This window comes from Gigantopelta aegis, chromosome 6 (genome assembly GCF_016097555.1).
Source record: "Gigantopelta aegis isolate Gae_Host chromosome 6, Gae_host_genome, whole genome shotgun sequence".
Classification (NCBI taxonomy): Eukaryota; Metazoa; Mollusca; class Gastropoda; order Neomphalida; family Peltospiridae; genus Gigantopelta; species Gigantopelta aegis.
The window spans coordinates 16,385,692-16,413,057 of NC_054704.1; the positions used below are offsets into that span (position 1 = coordinate 16,385,692).

The following is a 27,366-nucleotide window of genomic DNA, read 5'->3' on the forward strand; positions in this document are numbered from 1 at the left end:
CAAGATATTCGTCCTACTTCAATATGCTAACAAAAATGTAAGACGATTACAAAAATTCACTCACGTATCTGATCCACAAGTCTATGGACGTACAAAAATTATTAAGTTTATACTCAAACTTAAAATTAATATTTTGACATAGAGATTTGAACCTACAATAATCTCAAGAGACTCGTACACTTATCCATCACACTACGAAGGAAGGCTGCCAAAACCTCACTTTTTTCTCGTGTCTTTCTGGCAGCTCGTGCAAATTGCAGAGTATAACAAACGGACATCTAATTTGCCGGACTTGTATTTCTGTCACTGCTGTAGAAGGAATTTAAGTCCGGTAGGAATACAAGTCCTAGGATAAAAACAACTTTAAAAATAAATCAGGTATGAAAGTCCGGGTAGGACTATGGTTCCTAAGCTATGGAGGTCCGATAGGACTACTGTTCCTAGTAACCCTATACCTACCAGCCTGTAATCCGATTGCTTAACCACTGCGCCACCGAGGCTGGTTGTATACCATTGTCACGGGGATCCTATAATACCCGTAACTGAATGAAACACGATTGTCCAAATATCTCTCCTAACTGTATATCTATTAGATCTCTCTGTAACAGGCAGTTATACCCGCGTGGCTCGTCTAGGTATGATCAGAGATAAGATCTTATATAAAGTATATATTATTATAGCATGTTTAGTTCACTAGAAAACACAACAAAAACACAATACACTTTGGAATCTGTATTAACCTACGCTGACAAATGTACTGCCGCAGTAGTTAATTTACAACAACAAATAATAACAACCCAGAACTGATCACTTAATTAGTTAATCTCTAGGTGTCTAGTTTACACAATATGCTAATCACTTCACCGCGACATAACACCCACACGTGTGATAATTGAGAAACGCTTCCAGGAGAACTTAATTAATAAAGGAATTACAACTCTATTCCTAACTGGTTAATTTTTAATTAACCCTTAACTACTCATTCAGTAACCTTGTAACACAGAATTAATACTGGTACCTATCACAATAAAGACAATAACCTACAGTTCACCTAGGTCCTCTAGGATGACTGGTTAAGCCTTATATATATATTAGAACAGTGAGCCTACAGTTTACTGCGTCAGATTACCGGCAGCACCGTCTAAATAATATTGGTATAATACAGTATTAAAATATTTAAAGTCACATCAATCACATCAAGGTTATACACAGAGCAGAAATAAAATATTTACCAGTCCGGACGGACAACGATCCCTGGGAGCCTTCCTTTTGTTTCTCCCCGATATCTCTAAAACCCTAGCTATTTATCATAAAAGCCGAATATCGCCTGGGGGTACATCGCGGCACCGAATACCTACAAGTGATATTTCCACAGTGATCGAGACGAGAATTTTCCTTAGATGGCCAGACATGCTGACGCATAGTCGCCAAATCACGGTCATAAAAAGCCGCACTCGCGGAGGTATTACGTAACTACTGGCCACATGGCCTCCGCACCTGGGCTGGGTGTGTATTAGGCACAGCTCGACCACGGTCGCGCGGAGGTATTACGTAACAAAGTGCCCACCTGGGCTTAAGTGCATATTGGAACTGCACACGGCCCTCTAAAACAATTAATACCACCACAGGCGAAAACAAAATTAAGAGCATGTTCCGTCACAACCATTAAAAACGACAAATCCAGTAATGCAATTGCATTTATTACGATATTATCGAAACAATAATATACAAAAACAACCATATATAGTATGCAACATTCAGACTAAGAGCATGTGATCTACGTGGACGGTATAGATAGTAGTTTATGACAGAACTAAACCTTTTACTTGTTCGTTGTAAAATTCATTTTATGATTATAGTTAATAGTTTTGTGTAACTTAGTATACTGAAACCTGCTACAAAACGACAACTTGTGTAAACACAATATGTTTATAAAAGACACGTGTGCCATTTCAGTGTGCATTGATATTAATTATAACCTGTATATAAAAGTCATCTGCCAAACGTTATAATTTCATAAAGGCATCGTTTCGAAGATCTCTTACGTTGCCTTTGTAGACAAGTGTGATAGTATTTTATTTATTTTGTATTCATATATCAATATCGTGTTGAGTTGAAAACTTTATTATGAATAATATTAGTTATCATATAATGTCAGGCAAGTAAAGGTTGGTTTGGTAAAACGTGTATAGTATTTCAATAAAACAGTAGCCTAACCATGTTCGATGATACAGTGCTTCTACAAAATAAAATGTTAATAATACATGCATATTATTATTAAATTCTAAATAGCAAAAAGTGTTAGATCTTAAAATGTTTTAAGTTACATGGGTGGGGGTTTTTTGTTGGGTTTTTTTTTTTACAAAAATACACTGTAATAAACAAGTAGAATTATAAATCGGTTATCTTTTGTAGACATTTATCTAGTTATTTAAAGACAAAAACAACTAAATATGTAAAAATATAATTATATACACATTTGATTGTCTGTACATTATCGTTTTCAAATTACAGCATTATGAGACAAAACCAAGAAACAGAAACGTTTTATTATAAATAAAATAAAATAAAATTGAGGGGCATACTCTCCCTTTCTATACAGAGACATACGCCCAATAACATGTGCACATAAGACAATATTTGGTATACAGTGTTCGAAATAAGCACTTGTCCGTTTGTCCTGACAAGTGAAAATCTGCTCGGACAAACAAAATGTACCTTGGTGGTTGTCCAGTGGACAAGTGAAAATGTTCAATGAAGTTTCATTTTGAGCAATGAAAAACATCGTCCTTGTACTTTGATACAACAAACTATATATTTGGACAAGTGAAAATATCGTCGGACAAGTCGATTGTTAGATGTGTTTGTCCGGTGAACTAGTGGAAAATTCTGCTTACTTCTATCAAGTGTTCATTCGTCATAAAGATTCAAGTCATTTACATACAGTAAAATAGGCTAGATTTGTTTTTATAATTGAGAAATTAAGACTGTATTAATGAGTAATTATCAGTCAGGTACGTATGTCGCGGGGAGAGTCTCGCGGGAGCCCGGGATGAAAAGAGAAGTCGAATTATTCATATTTGTGACTTGGTATTTGAGTAAAACTATGACCTTGACACGTCCGTACTGTGACACAGTATTATAGTCTTCTAAATGGTATTTCGTAGTGCACTTTGGGATTGATTTATTGATCAGTTGTCCTCATTAACCCTCCCACCTCAACCCACCCCATTAGACACCGGTACGGCGAGGTTATAACATGAGACAATCGTCTGAGAGGTAATATGAAAAAGGAGATGAAACAGAGATGTCCTACGTCATTAACCCGTTACGAATATGACCTCAGTACGACGTTCATTCACGTGCTTCATTCATTCACATGTTTCATTCATTCACGTACTACCAGATTCTAATATGAAAAAACCCACGTTTTTAACAAATATACATTTTACAGTGATGGTTTGTGCTTGTTTGTTTGTTCTGTGTGTTTGATTTTTGTTGTTTTTGTGGCGTGGTAGTGAGGATTGTGTCAGAGTTGGTTAATTTCTGAACCTTTGTAACGACACACATAATCATTAGGCCTAATACAAATAAAAATAAGCAGCCAACAATAATGACGCTATCTAGACTACAAATATCGCTTAAAAGACATTAAATCATGTACATATGAGGGAATGCTTAAATCTAGAAATATTATACATCACATATCACCAGAAGTAATGTGTGTTCATCTGACCATTTACATTTAGTAATATCACACTAGCTTAGACCATTTGTAGTCAAGGCAAAGGAATCAGGGATTTGTTCAGGAGGCCGAGCGCTCGCGAACTATTTAACTGGTGACAATCGTCATCTATATCATCTAACGTTAGGCGAGAAAGAAAAAACCCCAGTCTAGCTAGCGATCGCTCGCCCTCCTGAACATGTATCTCTGTTAAAGTCCGGCCAGTCTGACAATTGCGTGGTTCTTGCCACAATCACTTCAAAAGTCTTGAATCGGATGCATCCGGTTCTCGCCACTATCGCTTTAGACGTCTGGTATCGGATGCTTCCGCTCCTCCGAATGATTCCACTTCCTCTATCATACTGGTGGCCTGCGAACGAAGTAAAAATAATAGATGTCAGATCAACAGGCTTCACTTCATTTGGGGGAAATCAGGGATGTACCTAGCTTAAACTATTGGTTTGTTTTGACTTATGTTCGTACTTATACCCAAAAAAGGTCCAAGCACGCTGTCCTAGGCACACACCTCAGCTATCTGGGTTGTATGTGCAGGACAGTGGGTTGGTGGTTAAGGTATTAGTGAAAAAGTCGGTGTAGTGGTTTTATACCTACCCACCGAGTCGTTAAATTCGTTCTGGGTGGGAGCTGGTACCGGGACGTGAACGCAGAAATTACCAGCCTTAAGTCCGGTGTTTCAACTACTACACCACTGAGGCCTAAACTAAGTAGAGGGTAGCAAAACAACGACTGGGGGCGTAGTAATATTAAAGGGTCTCCTCCAATTAGACAGAATGGTACAAACAAACGTAAAAGGGCATATTTGCTAGGAATGTCAACATCCTCTTGCCAACTCACAACCCGCGCCATGTACCAACATGAAAACTCAAATATTTGCATCGACTGATCCAGAGAGAGGTAACAGTGGTCTCGTGTCCCCCCCCCCCCCCCCCGTTTTAAGTGCCCTTTTTATTATTTCACTTTTTTAAATTTATCATGCCCAGAAAACCCTAGACTCCCTTTCAGATCCCGCTCCCTTTGGAAGTTCGGCTAATTTCCGTTTGACAAACTCAAACTTGTTATCTTTAGAATTATGTGTGCCCCCCCCCCCACCCCCCACCCCCACACTTACAAAACCCTGTAACCGCCCCTGATTTGAAGACTATTACATTAATTACAAGTTCCTGTTTTTTACTTTCACCTTTCCAAAGTGCAGATGAACTTTTAAATGATGGTAACAAAAGCTTTTAATACCATGTCAAGTTGACACTTGTAAACACGATAATATAGTGGTATTCGATATATATTAATGTCAGTAATGGCCATTAAATATGTATGTGTTCTACCAGTTTATTGTGTATAAGCCAGTCAATTCTCAGACCCATAAAAACACAGTAATGACTTTGTAATCTAATCTGAAACACCCACTGAGACAGAAATCTTGAGCATAAAACAATTTGATTGAAATCAGCTCTACTAGGCGATTTCAATCAGGCTGTTCAAAACGTATAACGCAAAACGATCATACGAGATTAATAAATTTTTAATTTTAATTCCCCAAGCAGTTTTGAACAAACGTCAACTGCTAAGATTTCTTGGTGACCTGTGTCGTATTAGACAAACCACGTGTTGGTGGCCATATTGGATCTATGAGCATGATCTTCTGGCTTGGTGTGGTATTAGTCATTCATACTAAGGTCACCATCCTTTATTTTGATTTACTTCTGTGCTGATAGTCAGTTATGTTTCAAGCACGCTGTCCTGGACATACACATATGTGTTCTTACTCTTAGTTAAGACGTATAGAGGGACATAAATCCAGCAGTGTCAAGATATAAACATAATGCTCTTTTTTTTTTACTACAACGCCACTGGTGAATGTCTTGGAGAATAATGTGTTAAAATATAACAGTCATATATATATATATATATATATATATATATATATATATATATATATATATATATATATCAGATATTTGTCACCTACCCACAGATAAAAGGTCGCTGCCCCAGCGCTGACACTGCGAATCTGGTCCTTAGTGATGGTGCCAATAAACTTCTTGGAAGCCTTGGCAGACGACAGGGTCACGTTCTGCGCGTTAAACAGAGAAACTTTCCTCATGAGCGACTCCTTCCCAGTCTTGCCCATCAGAATCAGCACGTTCTTCCATTTCTGAAACAACCGTACTAATGAACAGAACAATGCAGGTATAAAAGAGTAAGACATTTTTAGTTGAGGCAGTAGTTGATTATAGATTTAAAAACCCAGCAGTTGTTTGATAAATACTGAAACGTAAACACTGTTTTCTGCTCTTACTGTTTTTTTTACGAGATCATAGCCAGGAATTAAAATATGTGTACTTAAATTAAATGTTACAGTAAAAAAAATAACAGCTTGAAAGATTTTCACCCAATGAATGACCCAATGACGGAAAATGTTTTATTAGTTTGTGTTTTTTGTTTGTTTGTTGTTGTTTTCGTTGTTGTTTTAGGTGGTTTTTTCTTCTTTTTTAAAATTTGTTTTTGCTTGTTTGTGGTTTTTGGTGTGTGGGTTTTTTTTCATAGTATTTTCTGTCGATGAAATAGTTATACACTTGGTATTATACAAATTTTACACTTTTTTCTTGTTTCTTGTCAGACTCCCAATATACTTTATGCACTAACCTTGACTTCTGATGGTTTACTTCCCAAGAGGATCAGTGTGGCCGCCATCACTTGGGCCACGCCCTCTGGCGGCTTTGAGTAACTCTTCAGTTCCGAGATGGTCGTCTGCTCCATGCTGAGGACAGCATGTCTGAGCTTCTCGATTCTAGCCAGGTGATCTCTCAGTTTGCTTGTCATGGCGATCTGCAGGTCAAGTTCGCGGTTCTTATTCACAGCCTTGGCCTTCTTGATGGCCGATTCCAGAGCATTGAGGTCACGTTTCTGAGAGGCGTCCTGCATGGCTGGTGAAACAAATAGTTCAGATGGCTATAACGTTTGCATCATTACAAAGAAAACCCACTTAAAGTTTGCAGAAATTAGAAATAGACCTATATCACATTCCAAATGCGCATGCGCGTGTTCCTGTAACTCATATAAGCTATCAAGGATCTTACGTAAGATTACGCAACACGCTGAGGTCAGGTCACATGGTTTAACGTGCACATTTAGAACAAGCTGTTGTAGCACGCCTGACAGGGGCGCAGGTGTCGGCTCTCGCCGGCTCCTTCATCTAGCATAGGAAAACACGCTGTACTGAGGGGCATTGGACAGACACGCTGAGGGACATTGGACAGACACGCTGAGGAACATTGGACAGACACGCTGAGGGGCATTGGAAGTTTTTATACTGTAGCGCTGATGGGGATTATACAGTCATTGTCCAATTATTAATTATTCTATCAGTAGGCAACCCAAAAATTTCAAACGCCGAGGTATATACTATGATTTCTGTGGGAATGTATATATGAAAGATCCCCTGCTACTAATGGACAAAATGTAGCGGGTTTCCTCTCTAAGACTATATGTCAAAAGGACCAAGTGTTTGGCATCCAACAGCCGATGATTAATAAATCAGTGTGTCCCAGTGGTGCCATTAAACACATTGATTTATTAATCATCAGCTATTGGATGTCAAACATATGGTTATTCTGACTCGTAGTCATCAGAGGAAACCCGCTACATTTTTCCTAATGCAACAAGGGATTTTTTATATGCACTTTCCCACAGACAGGACAAAACATACCACAGCATTTAGCAAAACAGAGTTTGACATTATCTTTCGTGTTTATGCTTACCGTATTTGGCCTTGAGCATCTCGAGCTGATCCCGGGCCTTGACGAGCAGCGGATCGTCCTCGGGCGGGTTCGTCTCCACGTACTGCGAGATCGCCTTCTTCAGCTGCGCCTCGTCCTTCAGGTCGATCGCGCGCTCGATCTGCCGCTGGGCGTACCGGAGCTTCTCCTCTGGAAACGAATAAAAAGATTTTTTTTATTATTTAAATTTAATTATTATAATCGAAAATTGATCGGTTTTGCACTACTGATGTGATGTTCGATTATATAAAAATCCACAATCGATTGTGTCGGTAATTGTTAACTGTAATTGTTCTTCCAGTTTAGATTAATGGAACTGATTTATATGTTGTTTGTTTTCACAAAGAAAACATATATTAAATAGGTATTAAAGGTAAAATTGGCAATTTGCAGGATCTGTATAATCGACAGTTCATCGATTGGTGCCAGCCGATTACAACCGATGATAGATAGATGATGGATTCCCAACACTGGTTGTCCCCATTTGAAAGACGATTGAATAACTGCCATCAGCCACCCCATTTGTTAGCATTTTCCGGTGCCGATGAGTCTATTAGTAATAAATGCATCAGCAAACAAGAAATTGCTTCTTTTTTTCAAGTTACAGTTGAGCACTGTTATGTCGATCTTGCTTAAGTCGATATACCATGTGTGTTGACATGACTGGCCGGTCCCGGTCAAAACGTGTATTACTTATCATGTTTTTGTCTCGGTTGAGTCGATAAATTACACGAATAAAGGTATTATTGATGACATATACTATAATGATCTATTCTGAATGTTAAATTGTGAAATATATTGGAGTTGCAGCTTTAAATATACAGATTTCTAGAAAGAAAAAAAAGAAAGAAAACGAAAAAAATTAATGAAAGAAAGACATGAATTATTTAACAACGCACTCAACAGAAATGTCATTATAATTTACCGTTATATGATGACGTACATGAGAGACGTTGAGATACAAAGGCATGCACATGCGCAGACATGCTAATATTTTTACAAACGTACTAAAACTGGAAGCATGCACGCACGCAAGTACATGCAATACATACATACATACATGCACAAACGCGCGCGCACGCACACACGCATACATACATATTATATACATGCATACATACATACATACATACATGCATGCATGCATGCATACATACATACGTGCATACATACATGCATGCATACATACATACATATATACATACATACACACATACATTGCATTACATTACATTACATGCATTACATAATTTATTATATCGATCACCATGACATACTATATTGTTAGGAATCTACGATGTTAATGTCTTCTAATGTCAATGACATCTGCTGATGCCAGAGTCGCATACAACAAATATAATTCTTCAAACGTTTTAGTAACTGTACTTTTAAGCGATTAATGACAACAATACTAGGGTTGTTTGTTTTTGTTTGTTTGTTTGTTTGTTACGTAACAATTATTCCCAACAATGCGATTATTATATTTTAATGTACGTCCATGCACTATAAAGATATTAGTTCCTACAACAAAGAAGAAGGGTTGGGTTTTTAACAATGTACACCATGCAGTTTAGCGACCAATAACAACAATAGGATATATGGGCTTTGCATCTACACCCATGCTGTTCAACTGTTAGATCCTGTAAAGAATTGAATCTACACCCATGCTTGTCTGTTAGTTTCTAAATACCTTTCGATAGCTGGCGACTTCGTGGGATACTGCTCTTTTTGACGCCTTGGAAAAAACATAGTCACCTTTAATCATCATTCATCAGTGACCATCTAATGATCATTTAATCATCAATCATCATCTAATGATCATTTAATCATCAATGATCATCTAATGCTCATTTAATCATCAATGATCATCTACTGATCATTTAATCATCAATGTACATCTTAATTTGAAAGACGAAGCAATTCTCAGTTTCGAAATTGTATCTCTGCTCAGGACAGGGTCTAAGGGATATTTTAACAAGGTCGACTGGCCTCGGTGGCGTCGTGGCAGGCCATCGGTCTACAGGCTGGTAGGTAATGGGTTCGGATCCCAGTCGAGGCATGGGATTTTTAATCCAAATATCGACTCCAAACCCTGAGTGAGTGTTCCGCAAGGCTCAATGGGTAGGTGTAAACCACTTGCACCGACCAGTGATCCATAACTGGTTCAACAAAGGCTATGGTTTGTGCTATCCTGCTTGTGGGAAGCGCAAATAAAAGATCCCTTGCTGCCAATCGGAAGAGTAGCCCATGTAGTGGCGACAGCGTGTTTCCTCTCAAAATGTGTGTGGTCCTGAACCATATGTCTGACGCCATATAACCGTAAATAAAATGTGTTGAGTGCGTCGTTAAATAAAACACTTTTTTGCTCCCATGAATAACGTTTTTAACTGTATACAAAAAAATGTTTTACTCTTGTCGGATATGAAAATTCAGTATTATTTTGTGATAGTCCAGGAATATCTATCTTTTGAAAGCTATTTTGAGATGCTTAAATAAAAAGGTTTGGGTTTTGGGGTTGTTGTTGTTGATGTTGTTGTTTTTCTTTTCTTTTTAAAAATTTCTTATCGACATACAGTAAACATCTGAAATAAAGGGCGACCGAATATACGAACACCGATAGAAATATTCAATGTCTTCATAATATACATAATGTATCCCACGTTTTCTGTTAATAAACCATTCGTTGAATATAATATTCAACAAATGGTTTATTAACAGAAAACGTGGGATTAAACGATTCATTATATTCTGCTTCAGATGATGTAATATTTAAATACGAAACTTGGCATGATATTGTAAACCATTTAACATCTCTATATTATGCAACCCCTGAAATTACCTATGGCAATCGGAGACTGCCGTGGACATTGCCGTGGAGTTTTTGATTATCCAAAGCACTCTCGTTTTTTTTCTCTCTTTTTTTTTTTTTTTTTTTTTTTTGCTGTGGACTATATTCGATTTTTTTATTTTTTTATTTTTTTATTTTTTGCCATAGACATTTCCTTAATTACATAGAATGCATAAATTATATCAGTACGGTCACGATATATACCTATGTACGTTATGTACTACATAGTTTTGTTCATTTGTATATCATACAGGTATTTTCATTTCGATTTCTGTCTATTAATAGTTTAGTATGGATTAGCTGTGTTCAGTCGTTTTCATACAAAAAAACAACCCCAACCCACCCACAATTTGTTTTGGCCCAATTTCTTTTTTATTCTATTATTATGATTTACATTCAACAAAGTGGTTTTTGTTTTAATACATGAATACATATTAACCCTTGCAGCGCCGACCTACCTTCTGTCGCCTTAGCCTTGTTGTCGTCGCTATCGAGCGCCTCGCTGGACGGCTTCATACCCTCTTCCTGCAGCGTATCCATGATCGTCTGCAGGTTGTTCGTGTACAGCTCGCCGGGACGCTTCCGGTTCACTTGGTACCGAGACATGACCTTCACGTTGCCAGCGTCATCCGTGTCGTAAATGTTGAGCATGTAGTCGCCGTAGTCTTTCATCTTCACCGTCACCAACTGCGAGTCGTCCTGGCTGGCGAGGTCAATCTGGTCCGATGTAGGACTGTCGTTGGCGTTCCGTTTGTACATCTCCACCTTCGGGTTCTTGCATTCCGGGGGAATCGGAATCACGGCCTCGCTCTCAGAAGTCTCCACGGTTTCTGTTGGAATAGCCGTTACTGTTTGATCGTTCCCGTTTGCGTCAGATTCGCCATCACTGAAACCTGGACGGCCAGTGGAGGTCACTTGGTAGGCATGCACGCTGTGGATACGCGATCTCTGTTCCTTTCCTTTTCCTTTCGCGAAAACGTTTAGAGAATATTCACCTGCTTTGGGTAGATCTGCGTCAAAAGTCCATTCGCCTTGTTGTTGCTTCTTAGCGACTGCCATCGTCTTTGTAGCTGACGCGTTATTACTGTTTAATTCACAAACCAAATCAAGGTCGTCCTTGGCGGTGAATTTCACAGACAGCTTTCCCTCTTTAGCTTCAACGACACCGTCAGGATGACTGACAGCTTTGACGCCTAACTTGTCCGCAAGGTGATGCTTTCCGAGAACGCCCCCAGCAACATGTGGAAACGATTCACCTTTCGGGTCGACACCGTCGCACTTGATAAGGTAGTTACACACGTTGGGCGCTTCGCCCGTGTTATCTGGATTCTGGGCAAAGAGTTTCAGTGCGTACTCGCCACGGTGTGGAAGTCGCAGTTTGATAGTAGTTTTGCCCTTTTCTTGCAGGATAAGGACGTATTTGCTGAGTGTTGCCTCGTCTAGTGCGGCGTGCTTCAGTCCCTGGTGCAGTTCAATCTTCATGCCAGACTTTATGGCAAACTGTATATCTACCTTGCCGTCGTTTGTGACAATCGTCGAGCCTTCGTGAGATATTGGAGTGAGACCGGCTTTGGCTGCAGCTGGACCAGGACCCCACCCTAGTGCCGGACAGTCAGGGAAAGGCAGACAGCCCGTCTTGGGTTCTGGACAGTCTATCAGGTACGTGCACGCCAGATCGAATATATCGGACTCTCTAACATCCAATCCATATATGTCCATCTTGAACGTACCTGCCATTGGAAACCTCATCGAGAACTTGACCATTTTGGAGGTATGTTCAAAGAAAACAAATCGCTCCAGAAACATGTCCGCCTTGCTGCCGGGGTCTTCGTTCATTTTGGATTTGTACAACATGTACTTGAACCTATAATTCTCGCTGTCCTTGCTGGTCAGAGAGAAATAGATGTAAACCTCTCCGCCAGAGGTCTTTATGGTGGCACTCCTGTGACTGGTGGGTGCGACTCTCATCCCCAGTATGTGGAACCGCTCCCGGACGTAGAAGTGATCCTCGAACTCGGCGAGGGTCATGGGTTTCTGCAGCAGCTGCCACGGCTTCTCGTCCGGGAAGTGGGTGAGTATCAGCTGGTCGGGGTCCGGCATGAAGTAGAACTCGTTCACCCTGTGCTCCGTCTTCCCTTCGTGCACCTCTTCCTCATCATGGGCGTTCCAGTCCGAGTCGATGAGCGCCCACTCTCCCGAGCGCCGCCCCACCACACACGCAGACGCCCAGAACGAGTCGATGAAACGCCAGCTGTGCTGGACGTACGCCGCGTTCCACTGGGCGCCCATGGTCTTCCGGTTGACCTTCTTTCCAATCTCATACGCGGCGCTTTTATTCATTCCACTTACGATCATGCAGTGGATGTTAGCCATCCTGAGAAAAGAAAAGTCAACATATTTTTTTTGGCATGTGTCTGTGTAGGAAAGAAGGAAATGTTTTATTTAATGACGCACTCACCACATTTTATTAACGGTTATATGACGTCAGACATATGGTTAAGGACCACACAAATATAGAGAGAGGAAACACGCTGTCGCCACTTCATGGGCTACTCTTTTTCGATTAGCAGCAAATAGGAGAGTACATACCACGGCCTTTGTTACACCAGTTGTGGAACACTGGCTGGAACGAGAAATAGCCCAGTGGGGCCACCGGCGGGGATCTTTCCTAAACCGACCGCGCATCAAGCGAGCGCTTTACCACTGGGATACGTCCCGTGCCCCGTGTCTCTGTGAAGATTTGCAAGACAAATTTGTAAGAAAAACCACTTACTGACGCCCAATAGCCGGTGTGTATTTTTGTGCTGAGGAGTAGAGCTGGGCGATATTGAAATTTGAGGTTCGGTATCGATATCGTTTTTTGGGGGTGATTTATCTCGGTATCGGTACGGTATTCGGTATTGACACGATACTGATATCGAGCGCTATTTTCGGTATACTCTGCTTTAAATGCATGCCTGAGGAGTCGTTAAACATTCATTTCTTCGTGTCTCTGTGACACACTCATGTATTACACACAAAGAAGAAAAAAAATTCTTTCATATTTGTCTTGCAAATCCACAAGATGGTTTTATTGCATGTTTAAAATGAAATACTAGCAAATGTTTCGTTTCAGGCTCGGTAGAGGCTGTCACTAACGTCACACAAAATTGTCTTAAGGGGTAGAACATTAATGGTACTGAAGAACGTCACACAAAACTGTCTTAAAGGGTAGAACATTAGTGGTACTGAAGAACGTCACACAAAACTGTCTTAAAGGGTAGAACATTAGTTATACTGAAGCTCGTCGGTTAGCACCCTGCCTCACCTCCCATTAATGGCCCTGTCACACTGTAGCGTATGAAAAATATCACTCTTACGCTGGTGTACGCTGGTGTACGCTGACATACGCTAGGGGTACGTTAGGCATAGGTTGTATACGTTTGAAGCACGGTGGCATACGCTGGCATACGGCGAGGTAGAAAATTATTTTTAAGCATGTTTAAAAAAAAATTGCGTACTCCGACGTATGGTTTATACGCTAAGCATACGTTAGGCAGACGCTGAATACGCTAGAGGTACGCTACAGGTACGTGACTCCTAGGTCGAGTACGCTGGTCGTACGCTGACATACGCTGGCATGAAGGTGTACCGTATAGCTAGCGTATTGATAGCGCATTGATAGCGCATGAGTAACGTACTTCTAACGTATGTCTGACGTATCTGCAACGTATATAGACATCTTGGCTAGCCATACGCAGAGTACGCTGGCCATACGCTGGTTACACGCTGACATACGCTGGTCATACGCTGTCATACACTATCCATACGCAGAGTACGCTGGCCATAGGCTAACATTTCCTGACATTCGCTGGTCATACGCTGGCCATACGCTGGCCATACGCTACTCATACGTTACGCATGGGTTAAATACGGTAAGTATACGCACAATTCTGCATTTTCAAGGGCTTCTTGTGCGTATGAAAATTATTTTATGAATTTTCATATGCAACTCATACGTTTCTCTCATACGCTATAGTGTAACAGGGCCATAACGATCAAAATCTTGAAATGTTTTATTGTGTCTTGGGCAGAGTTAGATTAATTTAGAACAAAACAAAAATCTAAATTTAAAAAATGACATATCGATTATTAATTGATATGTATCTATGGTAACTATTTTTATCGATTATGTTGATTGTACTCACTGCAAGATTTCATTTACGTATAGTATATTATGAAAAGGGTCTAGAAAATCGGAAAACTTGCGCCAATTAATTTGTTTTGTTTTGTTGTTTCTTTTCTTTTTATGTATGTGGGGTGTGTTTTTTTGTGTTTTTTTAATTCAACGATCATTCTAAGAGTAAGCACACGCTTGATGTGCGTTTGGTGTGGGATCTTTCTCGCTCCAGCCAGTACACCAAGACTGGTATGTGCTATCCTGTCTGTGGGATGGTGCATATAATACATCCATTGCTACTAATGGGAAATGGGTTTCTTCTCTGAGACTACATGTCGAAATTACCAAATGTTTGACTTTCAATAGCCGATGATTAATAAATCAATGTGATCTAGTGGTGTCGTTAAACAAACCAAACGTCTTCTTCTAAGAATATTGCTAAAGAATACGTGTCCCTTACCGAGCTCAACGCATTTTCATATCTCCTGAAATCAAGGGCCATAACTGTCACAAATGGGGAAATCCCAATGAAAGTCAAACTTTAGCTGTTACTTTACGTGATACAGTTATACACAAAATTCCAGCTCAGTATCTTAAGGCATTGCAATAACATCCAAAACACTGTATGTGGAACAGACAGACGGATGGACAGAAACAAACGGAAACAAAACCTATAGTCCCATCCGGTTAGACCGATAAGGGATTAGTAAACTGTTTCAGTCAATATACTCACTGGCAGAGACCGGAAAACAGATGTGCATGGTTTCCGTGATTTTTTTGGATCTTCATAAAGTATTCCATAGGAGAATGCTTCGGTGGCTCAGTGTCGATGGCGAGGTTGTAGATGTCTATGGAAGTGATCCATAAGAAAATGGCTCTGAGCTTTGCAAGATCGTTCCATTTTGGATTGGACGTCAAATAGTTGACCAGGTCCCGGAAGGTTCCTCGTTGAAGGTCTCTGGGTACCTTGTTGGGTTAAAATTGTAGCATTAAAATCCAAACGTTCAAAGTTAACTATGGTTCCACTATTATTGCGGTTTGACTGTAAACATCTTGTGAAATCATTTTTATTCGTGCTGGTTTATATTTTGTTGTAATTTGATTCAACATTTCATAACCAGGAAGGCATCTCATTAAAGTACCATCTCTTTACACACCAGTCCGAACCAAATTGTTAATAACTATTATAAATTACTCTCCTACCTTTAATTACTGTTACATTTCCCCCAAATTTTGTCCAGGCACAAGTTGTGAAAAAAACATTAAAGTGACACATATTCCACATATGAGACTGTAACGATGTTGCCAGTATCCACTTCGCTGAGATAGTCTGCCATTTTGCTTTTTTATGGAATACTCTTCAAGAGGGGTGAAAGATTCCAAAGTATGTGACATAATTAATATAAAATCAATTATTTCTAGTGGTATCTTTAAACAAACAAATATTACTAAAAAAAAATAGTATGATGTCATCACGTTTGCTTTTATATCATAACATGTTATGACGTTGTTAGATTAATCAGTCATATCCTTTCACCCCTCTTGGAGAATATTCCATAAAAAGTCAAAATGGCAGCAGGCACAAAACTACATGCTTTTTGCCCTATGCGATCTCAGCGAAGTCGATATAGCTGACATGGTTATCATCTAGTATGTGGAGTCTGTGTCATTGTAATGGGGTTTTTCAAGATTTCTATCTGGACAAAATGTGGGTAAAATCTAACGAAAAATAATAGTAGGAGAGACATTTATCGTAGTTGTTAACATTTTAGTTCGGACTTTAAAGTAAAAATGCATAGTTCATGTCACGTGTGTAGCTCTCTCACAGACGCGCGCATGCACGCACGTACACAAAGGGGAAAACAAATATAAACACACACACACACACACACTCTCTCTCTCTCTCTCTCTCTCTCTCTCTCTCTCTCTCTCTCTCTCTCTCTCTCTCTCTCTCTCTAACATTAAAACGATCCTGGTCTGGGCAGTCATTTGGCACTTTAAAACGTATATGGATCATTATTTAACAAACGGATCATTTTGAATCTTACGGCCACAGTTCGAGTTCTTATTAATGTATGGTTATATTGACGTACATGTACTTGTATATCATTATCAGAAGTTAACACAGCTTCCACTAATGAGTGCTAGTATTTATTATGGTAGATCTGTTCCCAAAATCGAAAATGAGCCGGTAAATAATTCAGTGACAGCTTTCAATTATGTAAACTTACCTCGAGGGTAGATTGCTTTGGCCCAGTTACATGCAACATTGATGAAGCACGTTACATTTATACCTGTTTTGTTGTATATTTTTGTATCGCGTAAAAATATGTGTGCGCACATGTGTGTGTGAGTGTGTGAGAGAGAGAGAGAGAGAGAGAGAGAGAGAGAGAGAGAGAGAGAGAGAGAGAGAGAGAGAGAGAGAGAGAAAGAAAGAGGGTTTATATTTGTTTTCCCCTGCGTGTACGTGCGTGCATACGCGCGTCTGTGTGGGTGTATGTGGGGCTGTTTTGTGATATGTCCATTGGCCTGCAATCTATATAAGCATATTATAGAATATCATTTTGCATTTTGCATTTTGTTATCTGTATCTACTCTGTGACGATTATAAAAAACATATTACAACCTATTTAAATCTCTCTCTTTCTTTTTCTCTCTCTCTCTCTCTCTCTCTCTCTCTCTCTCTCTCTCTCTCTCTCTCTCTATCTATGTATCTCTTTTCTTCTCTCTCTTTTTTCTGTCTCTGTCTCTCTGTCTCTCTCTCGTAAGAATGTCTCTGTTTCTGTCTCTCTCTCTGCCTCTCTCTCTCTCTCTCTCTCTCTCTCTCTCTCTCTCTCTCTATCTCTCTCTCTCTCTCTCACTGTGTGTGTCTCTCCCTCCACCTCTCTTTCTCTCTCTCTCTCTTTCTCCCCTCTCCCTTCCCCTCTCTCTCCCTCCCTCCCCTCTCTATCTCCCTCCCCCTCCCCCTCTCCCCCTCGCCATCTCTCTCTCTCTCTCTCTCTCTCTCTCTCTCTCTCTCTCTCTCTCTCTCTCTCTCTGTCTCTCTCTCGTAAGAATGTCTCTGTCTCTCATATACAATGTACAATTCATCATCTAAAATACACGAAGTTTACTTATTTCCATTTTTTTTAAATCTACGTATCTTGTGAATGCACGTTCGTTCTTCTATATATAACTAAGGCTATTTGCATAAGAAAAGCATCACTCTATAGTGTGTTTCAAACTAATGTTCTTTTCCACCTTCCTAGCGGAATATATTGTAGTATGACTTATATTTAAGAAACAATTTGGAAACATAAGTCAGTAATCCAGACGCGAATTCAGGTAGGGAGTCTAGGTTACACGTCCTCCTCTATTTGTGTCAAACAATATATATTACAAAATACACACAAAAATTAAAACTTCCGGAATCGCGCCTGCTATGTCATTAATGTAATGTACTAATACAAAAATAAATAAGTTTGGGTGCTATTGGGGATAAAACACTGTAACTATAAGATAGGTTGATACATTATGACTGTCAGGTTGTATGTCCATGAATAATATATAATATTTATTATTTACTAATGCACGGAAAAGTGTTCATCTGAAGGCCACTTTCCCTTTTAGTGAGGGGGGTTGGGTTGAGGTCTTAATCATGTGATGTTCATTGTGACATACTGCACACACAAGTAGCCAGAATACTGTATACCCGCGATTGGTGGAGGTGTGGCCCTCTGCCCAACCCAACACCCACCTCTGGCTTTGTATGTAGGTTTATTTTATATGGTTTTATATTGATTGTCCGTAATTTGTAATACACGTTTATATTTGTTCAATTCGACAGGTTGTTTGATAGTGACTGATAATGAATGTCATGGTAATAAATTGTGTTCAATGTTAAAGAATTAATAAATGCATTGAACGTCATATGCTTGATGGGTAGGGAGAAGCCATTTTCGATTTACCCATATTTTACTTAAATAACAATAATGTATGGAATTGCCAGTAATTAATTTTCTGTTAACTTATATACCCTTTATACTTGTAATTCATGTGGGTTACACAATGCTACAACAGCACGTGCAATCATACATTACACTTCGAAAACAAAAATAGGGACGTAGTCCAGTGGTAAAGCGTTCGCTTGATACGCGGTCGGTCTAGGATAGATCCCCGTGGGCTATTTCTTGTTCCAGCCAGTGCTCCACAACTGGTGTAACAAAGGCCGTGGTATGTACTATCCTGTCTGTGGGATGGCGCATATAAAAGATCCCTTGCTGCGAATCGAAAAGAGTAGCCCATGAAGTGGCGACAGCGGATTTACTCTCTCAATATCTGTGTGGTCCTTAACCATATGTCCGACGCCATATAACCATAAATAAAATGTGTTGAATTCGTCGTTAAATAAAACATGGGTTTGTTTTCATACAAATGTAAAGAAAACAAGGATTGAATAGGAATTAAACGTAACATTTGTAAAAATCATAGGGTCTAAACAATTGAACAGGACTATAGCATTACAGTGGAATTGTTTTATACTCAAGATTTTAAAAAGTAGAGTCTTTAATGCTGGAATAGATAAAAGAGAAATGATACAAAAGATAATTTTTAGTTACCTTGGCAACATGGATGGCTACTTCCTTGTAATCTTTTTCGTTGAAGATCTCGTGTTTTTTCTTCTTCGGTGGAGCAGGGGGAGGGGGAGGAGGAAGCTGATGTCGTTTTTCATCTGTCGGCGCATTTTCATTAGACTACAAAACAAGATGAATGTCCCTTTGTAGAAAGTAGTATCATATTTATAATGCATGTATATATGCTTCAGTCAGGCGTCTTTTTATCATTAAGTCAATGAAAGTGTATAAAAATAAATATAGGAAAAAATGTATTCTCACATAGAAAGATTTTATTATTATTCACTTAGCCACACAATTTGTGTAGTTTGTTTTCATGTTCATCAAACGAAAATAAGTAATAGTTATTCCATAGTCAGTTTACCGCCGATCTGGTGTTTATTAGTTCACGACCTCGCTACAGTTGGCCATGTTTTGATTTAGTTAACTAGTCTGTGAGTGGCAGTCCTCTTTGTAGGGATACAAGAGAAGTGAAATCTCCCGTAAAGGATTTCCTCTGGTGTGGCTGTCCTCCTATAAACGAGGCACTACACAGAGATTCATGTAACCATGCATAACGTGTATTTTACCAAATACCAATTCGACTCTTATCTACATTGTACAGAGATACGGCCTTGATCGTGTATTCCGGTTTTGTCGTTCAGATTCAACCAACAACCATGAATAAACAATGTGTTGATATGTCATTAAGCAAATACCCTTTCTACAATTGTCTCTCTTTCTTTCTCTCTTTGTTTTCTTTATATTTTACATCATTACTCTCCGGGGGTTTTCTTTCTCTCTCGATTATCACATCTCCTTTGTATCCAAATACTTTAAACAAATACCGAACTTGTTAATTAAAATAAATGTCCTGTTATAGAAACGATTTCTAAGACAATCTAAAAGAATGTACCTTATCCATGGGAAATCTGCTTCAAATTCCAACCCGTGCGTACTTCCACCTGTTTGGAGCACATACATTGTGTGGTGGGGGTATATCGAGTACAGTTGGTTTTGTGCCAGCCGTTTTATCGCGTGAGAGCTAACGCTGAACACAGGGCGCTTAGAAAATTAATGTTTAATTAATCAACCCTTCTCTTGACTGTAGATAGCCGAAGACGAAAGTCACTTATTAAGGTTTTGATCTTGCTGACATATACTGTTCAAAACAAGTTAAGTGCAAACTACTCTTAGCCATTACTGACAAATGCTGTTCAAAACAAGTTAAGTGCAAACACAAGTTAAGTGCAAACTACTCTTAGCCACTGCTGATATATACTGTTCAAAACAAGTTAAGTGCAAACTACTCTTAGCCACTGCTGACATATACTGTTCAAAACAAGTTAAGTGCAAACTACTCTTAGCCACTGCTGACAAATGCTGTTCAAAACAAGTTAAGTGCAAAATACTCTTAGCCACTGCTGACAAATGCTGTTCAAAACAAGTTAAGTGCAAACTACTCTTAGCCACTGCTGACATATGCTGTTCAAAACAAGTTAAGTGCAAACTACTCTTAGCCACTGCTGACAAATACTGTTCAAAATAAGTTCCAGTGTAAAAATACTCTTAGGCATTTTAATGGAACGCAAGCAATACCTATTTGGCAGCCAAGTTGTCCAGTTTTGTATTATTGGGGTCGCTTATCAAGGTCTTTCGTCTTGCTGGTATATATTAGTTACTCAGAACAAGTACAGTACAAAACGCTCTAGGGAATTTTAATGAAAAGTATCATCACATTTGTTGCGACCAAATTGCCTAATATGCCATGTTGTATTATAGAGGAAAATATGTTACTATTATTACTGAAGCGTCTGTTGCAATACGTTTTAAGTTTGGAAGTGTTAATCTGAAAATCAAGAATAGATAGGCTGGTGTTTACTCATGCCCATCTATCATTCGCAATGGTGGTGTCAAAATAAAGTGATGACAATGGCGCAATCTAGTAATGATGGTGTTAAAATAAAATTATGACAATGACGCAATTTAGCTATGATGGTGTCAAAATAAAGCGACGACAATGACGCGACTTAGCGATGAAGGTGTCAAAACAAAACGATGATAATGATGCATCTTAAAGATAATGGAGTCAAAACAAAGCGATGATAATGACGCGATTTAGCGATGGTGGTGTCAAAACAAAGCGATGATAATGATGCGATTTAGCGATGGTGGTGTCAAAACAAAGCGATGATAATTATGCGATTTAGCGATGAAGGTGTCAAAACAAAGCGATGATAATGATGCGATTTAGCGATGGTGGTGTCAAAACAAAGCGATGATAATGATGCGATTTAGCGATGAAGGTGTCAAAACAAGCGATGATAATGATACGATTTAGCGATGGTGGTGTCAAAACAAAGCGATGTTAATGATGCGCTTTAGCGATGGTGGTGTCAAAACAAAGCGATGTTAATGATGCGCTTTAGCGATGGTGGTGTCAAAACAAAGCGATGATAATGATACGATTTAGCGATGGTGGTGTCAAAACAAAGCGATGATAATGATACGATTTAGCGATGGTGGTGTCAAAACAAAGCGATGTTAATGATGCGCTTTAGCGATGGAGGTGTCAAAACAAAGCGATGTTAATGATGCGCTTTAGCGATGGTGGTGTCAAAACAAAGCGATGATAATGATGCGCTTTAGCGATGGTGGTGTCAAAACAAAGCGATGTTAATGATGCGCTTTAGCGATGGTGGTGTCAAAACAAAGCGATGATAATGATGCGATTTAGCGATGAAGGTGTCAAAACAAGCGATGATAATGATACGATTTAGCGATGGTGGTGTCAAAACAAAGCGATGTTAATGATGCGCTTTAGCGATGGTGGTGTCAAAACAAGCGATGATAATGATGCGCTTTAGCGATGGTGGTGTCAAAACAAAGCGATGTTAATGATGCGCTTTAGCGATGGTGGTGTCAAAACAAAGCGATGATAATGATGCGATTTAGCGATGGTGGTGTCCAAATATAGTCACGATAATGATGCAACCTAACGATGATGATGTCAAAATAAAGCGACGACAATGATGTCACTTAAAGTAGTGATAATGGTGTCAAGATAAAGCAACAACAATAACGGGACTAAGCGACGATGGTTTAACAATAAAGTATGATGATTTTTGACACATATAAACCAATGACAAAGACGCAACAATTAAATAATGTGATCGAAACGAAGATATTATTTACGCATTCGATTGAAGCAAAACGAGGGGACAACACTGGATACCACATTATCAAAGCATGATGTGGCCCAAAACATCTCGTCATACGGCATGCTTGAGGCATACTGAAATATGTTCTCCAAAATGATTAAAAACGTAATAACTATGTTCTTTACGATAACCGTTTTACTTCAGATTTATTATTCCTACTCTGTTTAGAATGGGTTATTTATTAATTACAGGTATATGCATAGTCCTATAAAAGAAACACTGGTCTGTACATCTAGTTAAAATTACAGGAGACCTTTTTATAACACATTAGCTTTTCCATTCTTATATCTCTATTTTATCGATATGCATCAGTTCTATTTTGTATACAATATATTCTGAGGTGAAATACCCCCCCCCCCCCCAATTTTTTTTAAAATATAAATTATCGGTTGTTAAGTACATATATTTAATATAAAAAGAAAAAAGAAACTATACATTAAATTATACTTTGTTATTTACTTTTTCTGTAAATATGAAAAGCTCACAACACTTAAATCAAATGCTGATAGCCCTTAAATGATAGGACACCAGCATTAAGTACATTAAGATTTGAAAAACTGAACTGTCAATAAACTATCATATACCAGTCATATACCAGTCGTAGATCACTTTCTGCCATATATGGTAAAACGTGCCATAAGTTCCGATCTTTTGTATTTTGTTTCTCGGTAAATGTAAAAACAAAAACTCATATTTTTATAATACTTAAATCAAATGCTGATATCTCTTAAATGGCGAGAAAATAAAGCATTAACAACACACAAGATTTGAAAAACTGAATTGCCAGTAAACTGTAATATACTATAAAACTTGCCATAAGTCCAGATCTTTTTATTTCTCAGTAAATGTGAGAGAAAAAAACACGTTCTACTTTAAAAATTAAAATCAAATGTTTTATAGCTCTTAAAAGGCGAGCCAATAAAGCATTAAGAACACACAAGATTTGAAAAACTGGATTGCCAGTAAACTGTAATATACTTACGGTAGGCCTAACACTTGCCATAAGTACTGATGTTCTCACACAAGTTATTTCCCCCTGACCTAGATTTCGCTGACGTCAATGTACGTCTTGACTGTCCTCCGTCTCGAGGGTTTGTGTCGGTATGTTATGGACGTACAGAAATATATACTAAATGAAGACAGATATTTTTGAATTGCTTTGTCGTCAGGTGACAATATCTGATAGCTGTACCTGAACGAGCATATTAATGGCGAAGTTCATTTCTAGTTTCTTCTGCATAAGTAAACGATGTTAAATTATTAAATAGGCGACATTTCCTCTTTAAGCTGACTCGATCAATACATCAACAGTGAAATAATATTTCAAAAACGTTCCTCTGCCTGTCAATATATCAACAATAAGATATTTGTAAAAATAATAATAATAATAATAATAATAATAATAATAATAAATTGTCTTCAGCCTATCACATTTCAGTGGAAAATTTACAAAGGAAAAAAACTGGAAAAAAAAAAAGAAAAAAAGAAAAAGAAAAAAAAGAGTCTTACTTTAGATGACAACGCCATACTAGGATTACGTGTCAGAGACGCGCTTTGGTTACGTTTGGATACTGTGACCCCCATGTTGCGTGTCAGGTGTTATCAACTGCTTGCATGGCAACTATCAATCTGGAAAAGACAAATAGTATTCTTCATTTTAAAATTAATGCTTGAAAGAAAGAATTTAGAATTTAGGAAGAAAGAAAGAAAGAAAGAAAGGAAGGAAGGAAGGACGAAATGTGCATTTACCGGTGCACAAAACACATTTTTATGAACTGTTATACAGCGTCGGATATAATATGGTTAAGATAACTACACATATAACGAGAGCAAAAACTCGTTACAACCGCTCCATGGGCTACTCTTTACGATAGGAGAAAGATATCTTTTATACGCATTATCTCAGACAGGATAGCACATACCACGGCCTTTGATAACTTGTTGTTGGGCATTGGCTGGAATGAGAAATAGCCCAATGGGCCCACCGACGTGGATCGATCCGAGATTGACCGCGCATACTGAAAATGTTTACAGGGGTCGAAATACTGCCGTACCGACCGTTTTTTGCCGATCAATAATTTCACGTTTATATTGACACACTAATTTGAGTCCACCAGGTTTTGTTCGGTGGGTTTTGATTCGGGCCGGCATAATTTATAGCTTACACATAAGAACAACGTTCGGATACACGTACATTTAACACGTTTAGTCGCATATATGTATAACGCATTTGGTAACCATGTTTAACATGTTTGGGTACATATATGTCTAAAATATATAAGTAAGTTTATGTCTCATACATTAAAAAACCCCAACCAAAAACACTTTTAACATGTTTGAGTACACAATAATACTGTACATTAATACAGGTAGTCGACAAACGTTGGGTTTCACTTGTTAATACACGTATCAGCTATTTCATGCATATGGTGTATATCTACTTGACGTGCCAGAGATCGTCGGATCGACTCCAGGTACTTAACATTGTAACAGCATTATTTATCGAATTCAGCTAATGTTTCTCGGCTGTAATTTGGCAAGAGATGTTGCTAGCACTCTCCTGTTAATATAAAACATTCATTTATTCATTATTGTGTAAAAATAGCCCAGTATTCTACTTTACATTCACCATGTGTATTACACCTGGCCACTTAACTCCGATTAGTATACATAAATAAAATTGTTGTATATTGGTACATTTTATATATTTTCACAATATTTTGCTTATACTATTTTCATACATGTCAATGTTATAGCCATTTAATGTGTATTTATTTATTTTAAAATGTCGATCTCTGGGACAAGTTCACGCTTGCTAGACTGGTGTTTACGTTACACATTAAACCAAATGACCACTTTAGGAACCAATCAAAATATTTTGCAATCGTTAGCATCGCTCGCTGTCGTTGAACACGATCTGTTATTCGATGGTTAATATATGTGCTGATGTTTGATTAAACACACAGATATTCATACCTAACTCCAGGCACGGCGAGCCCGGGGCTGGTAGGGTGCTCTAGCCCCTCCAATAATTCTAAATAAAAAATATTATGGATAGTAAATCTTAAGGCAGAGATTAATTTTATGTGTAAACTGCAAGAAATTGCATTTCGGGACATCTATTTTTCAAAAACATTTACGGGACAGCATACCTCCGAACCCCCTACTAACTGCTTTGCGCCCTCGATCTCAATTAGCCCCTCAAAAATCAGTTAGTCCCCTCAATGTCTACATGCTTCCGCCGTACCTGAATTCTGTTGTTGTGTAAGACTCCACACCTTCTGCACCCCCCCCCCCCCCCATCCACATACCTAGTGACCAAAACTCCACAATTCAAATGTCAAGTGCTCCTACAATGTTTAAACGTAGACTTACTGTAAAATCTTTATTTTTGTGAGCTTACATTTTTGTGGTTTTGCTAAAAAGACAATTCTTTGGGTACTTAAATTTGTGGATCAAACACCATAAGTAGGCCCTATCATAAATTCGTACTATTGTATACATGCATTATATTTTCGTTGTCCTTAAATTCGTTCATTCCACTAGTCCATGAATCCCACGAAAATGAGACCACCATACGAATATTAAAAGATCCTGGGTGATCGTTAACACTCTCTCTCTCTCTCTCTCTCTCTCTCTCTCTCTCTCTCTCTCTCTCTCTCTCTCCGCGTGTGTGTTTCACTGTGTGTATGTGTATACGTGTGTGTGTGTGTCTCCATCCCCCTTTCTCTCGATCTCTCTCCCTCCACCTCTTTCTTCCCTCTCTCTCCCTCCCCTCTCTCTCTCCCTCCCTCTCCCTCTGTCTCCCTCCCCTCTCTCTCTCTCTCTCTCTCTCTCTCTCTCTCTCTCTCTCTCTCTCTGTCTCTCTGTCTCGCCCCTCTCTCTTATACTTTTAAAAACAATAATTGGGGTTATATTTTATCAGTATTACTATTGAATCGCGAGCATGATGATTGCTACTCGGATTTTAATTCACGAGACAACGTCGTATCAGTAATAGTAACACTAGTATTGATTTTGGATAGGGTGTACCAATTGATTTTAATTATTAACGCGCGTATGATAAAGTCATGTATAGATGTGTTCCAAAATTTATCGAATTTGGTAAGAAAATATGATACTTTAAAAAGATAATTTGTAGGGTCGTACTTAGTAAGGAGGTAGGGGTCCAAAGGGCCGGAGTTGCTAGGGGGGTCCGGGGTCATGCCCCTCCCCCGAAATTCAAATCTAGAATGCAGGAGATGAAGTAAATTTGAAATATTTCTTTGCCTCAAAATATGTCAAATTGTATACAGAAATTGTAGAAGAAAGGTTATTACCCCATGTCTGCTGCAGTCTGACCAGGCCCTATGCTGTTCGCCATTCAGTCATCAAATGAAAATTGGTTTATGCTTCTAGTGTACACAAGTTTTGATCACTAATCAATGTTTCGCGTGCACAGACTGATCTGGAAGTTCCGAACTACACGTGTGACAAATCCATGGTCTGGTAAGACATCCACAGACGGGCCTTGGCACCCCCCCCCCCCCCCCCCCCCCCCCCCCCCCGCGTACGGGCCTGGCTTTTTTAATTTGAGAGGTGGCGGAATGGGTCAAATGACTGAAGGGTTTTTTCCCATCCCAACAAATGATCCACGACTGGTATATCAGAGGTACTGTTCTATCTGTGGGAAAGTGCATATTAAAGAATCCTTCCTGCTAATGGAAAAAAAAAATTAGTAATCAATGATTAATAAATCAATTTGCTCTAGTGGTGTCGTTAAATAAAATAAACTTGTTTGTCTGGCCTAACACACTATATTATTGTGCCATGGTTCGTTTTTACCCTCCCACACATACACACACATACACACACACACACACGCACACGCACACACCAGTTTAAGTCAGATACGGACTTGCTCGATTAATAATTATTGTGGAACAGCAATAACCGTGTTCTATAGGAGGCGACCATAGCTCCGTGTTTGATTTCCAGGGGAATTTTTTTTGTCTTTCGACACTACTAGAGCACATTGATAATTCT

General features: G+C 38.9%; 1 protein-coding gene across 2 annotated transcripts in view; it reads right to left on the reverse strand.

The window, feature by feature from the left end:
• Positions 1 to 1,681: 1,681 nt before the first annotated feature.
• LOC121374291 overlaps positions 1,682 to 27,366 on the reverse strand; it is a 39,377-nt gene continuing 13,692 nt past the window's right edge. For both annotated transcript variants that reach the window (XM_041501334.1, XM_041501333.1), the window contains exons 2-9: positions 23,851 to 23,970; positions 19,127 to 19,261; positions 15,262 to 15,494; positions 10,828 to 12,743; positions 7,504 to 7,671; positions 6,389 to 6,669; positions 5,712 to 5,897; positions 1,682 to 4,094 (exon numbers count right to left, since the gene is read on the reverse strand). In XM_041501334.1, the coding sequence (XP_041357268.1) occupies positions 4,020 to 4,094; positions 5,712 to 5,897; positions 6,389 to 6,669; positions 7,504 to 7,671; positions 10,828 to 12,743; positions 15,262 to 15,494; positions 19,127 to 19,261; positions 23,851 to 23,925 (3,069 nt within the window). In that variant the 5' untranslated portion in view covers positions 23,926 to 23,970 and the 3' untranslated portion in view covers positions 1,682 to 4,019. The remainder of the gene's footprint in view (positions 4,095 to 5,711; positions 5,898 to 6,388; positions 6,670 to 7,503; positions 7,672 to 10,827; positions 12,744 to 15,261; positions 15,495 to 19,126; positions 19,262 to 23,850; positions 23,971 to 27,366) is intronic.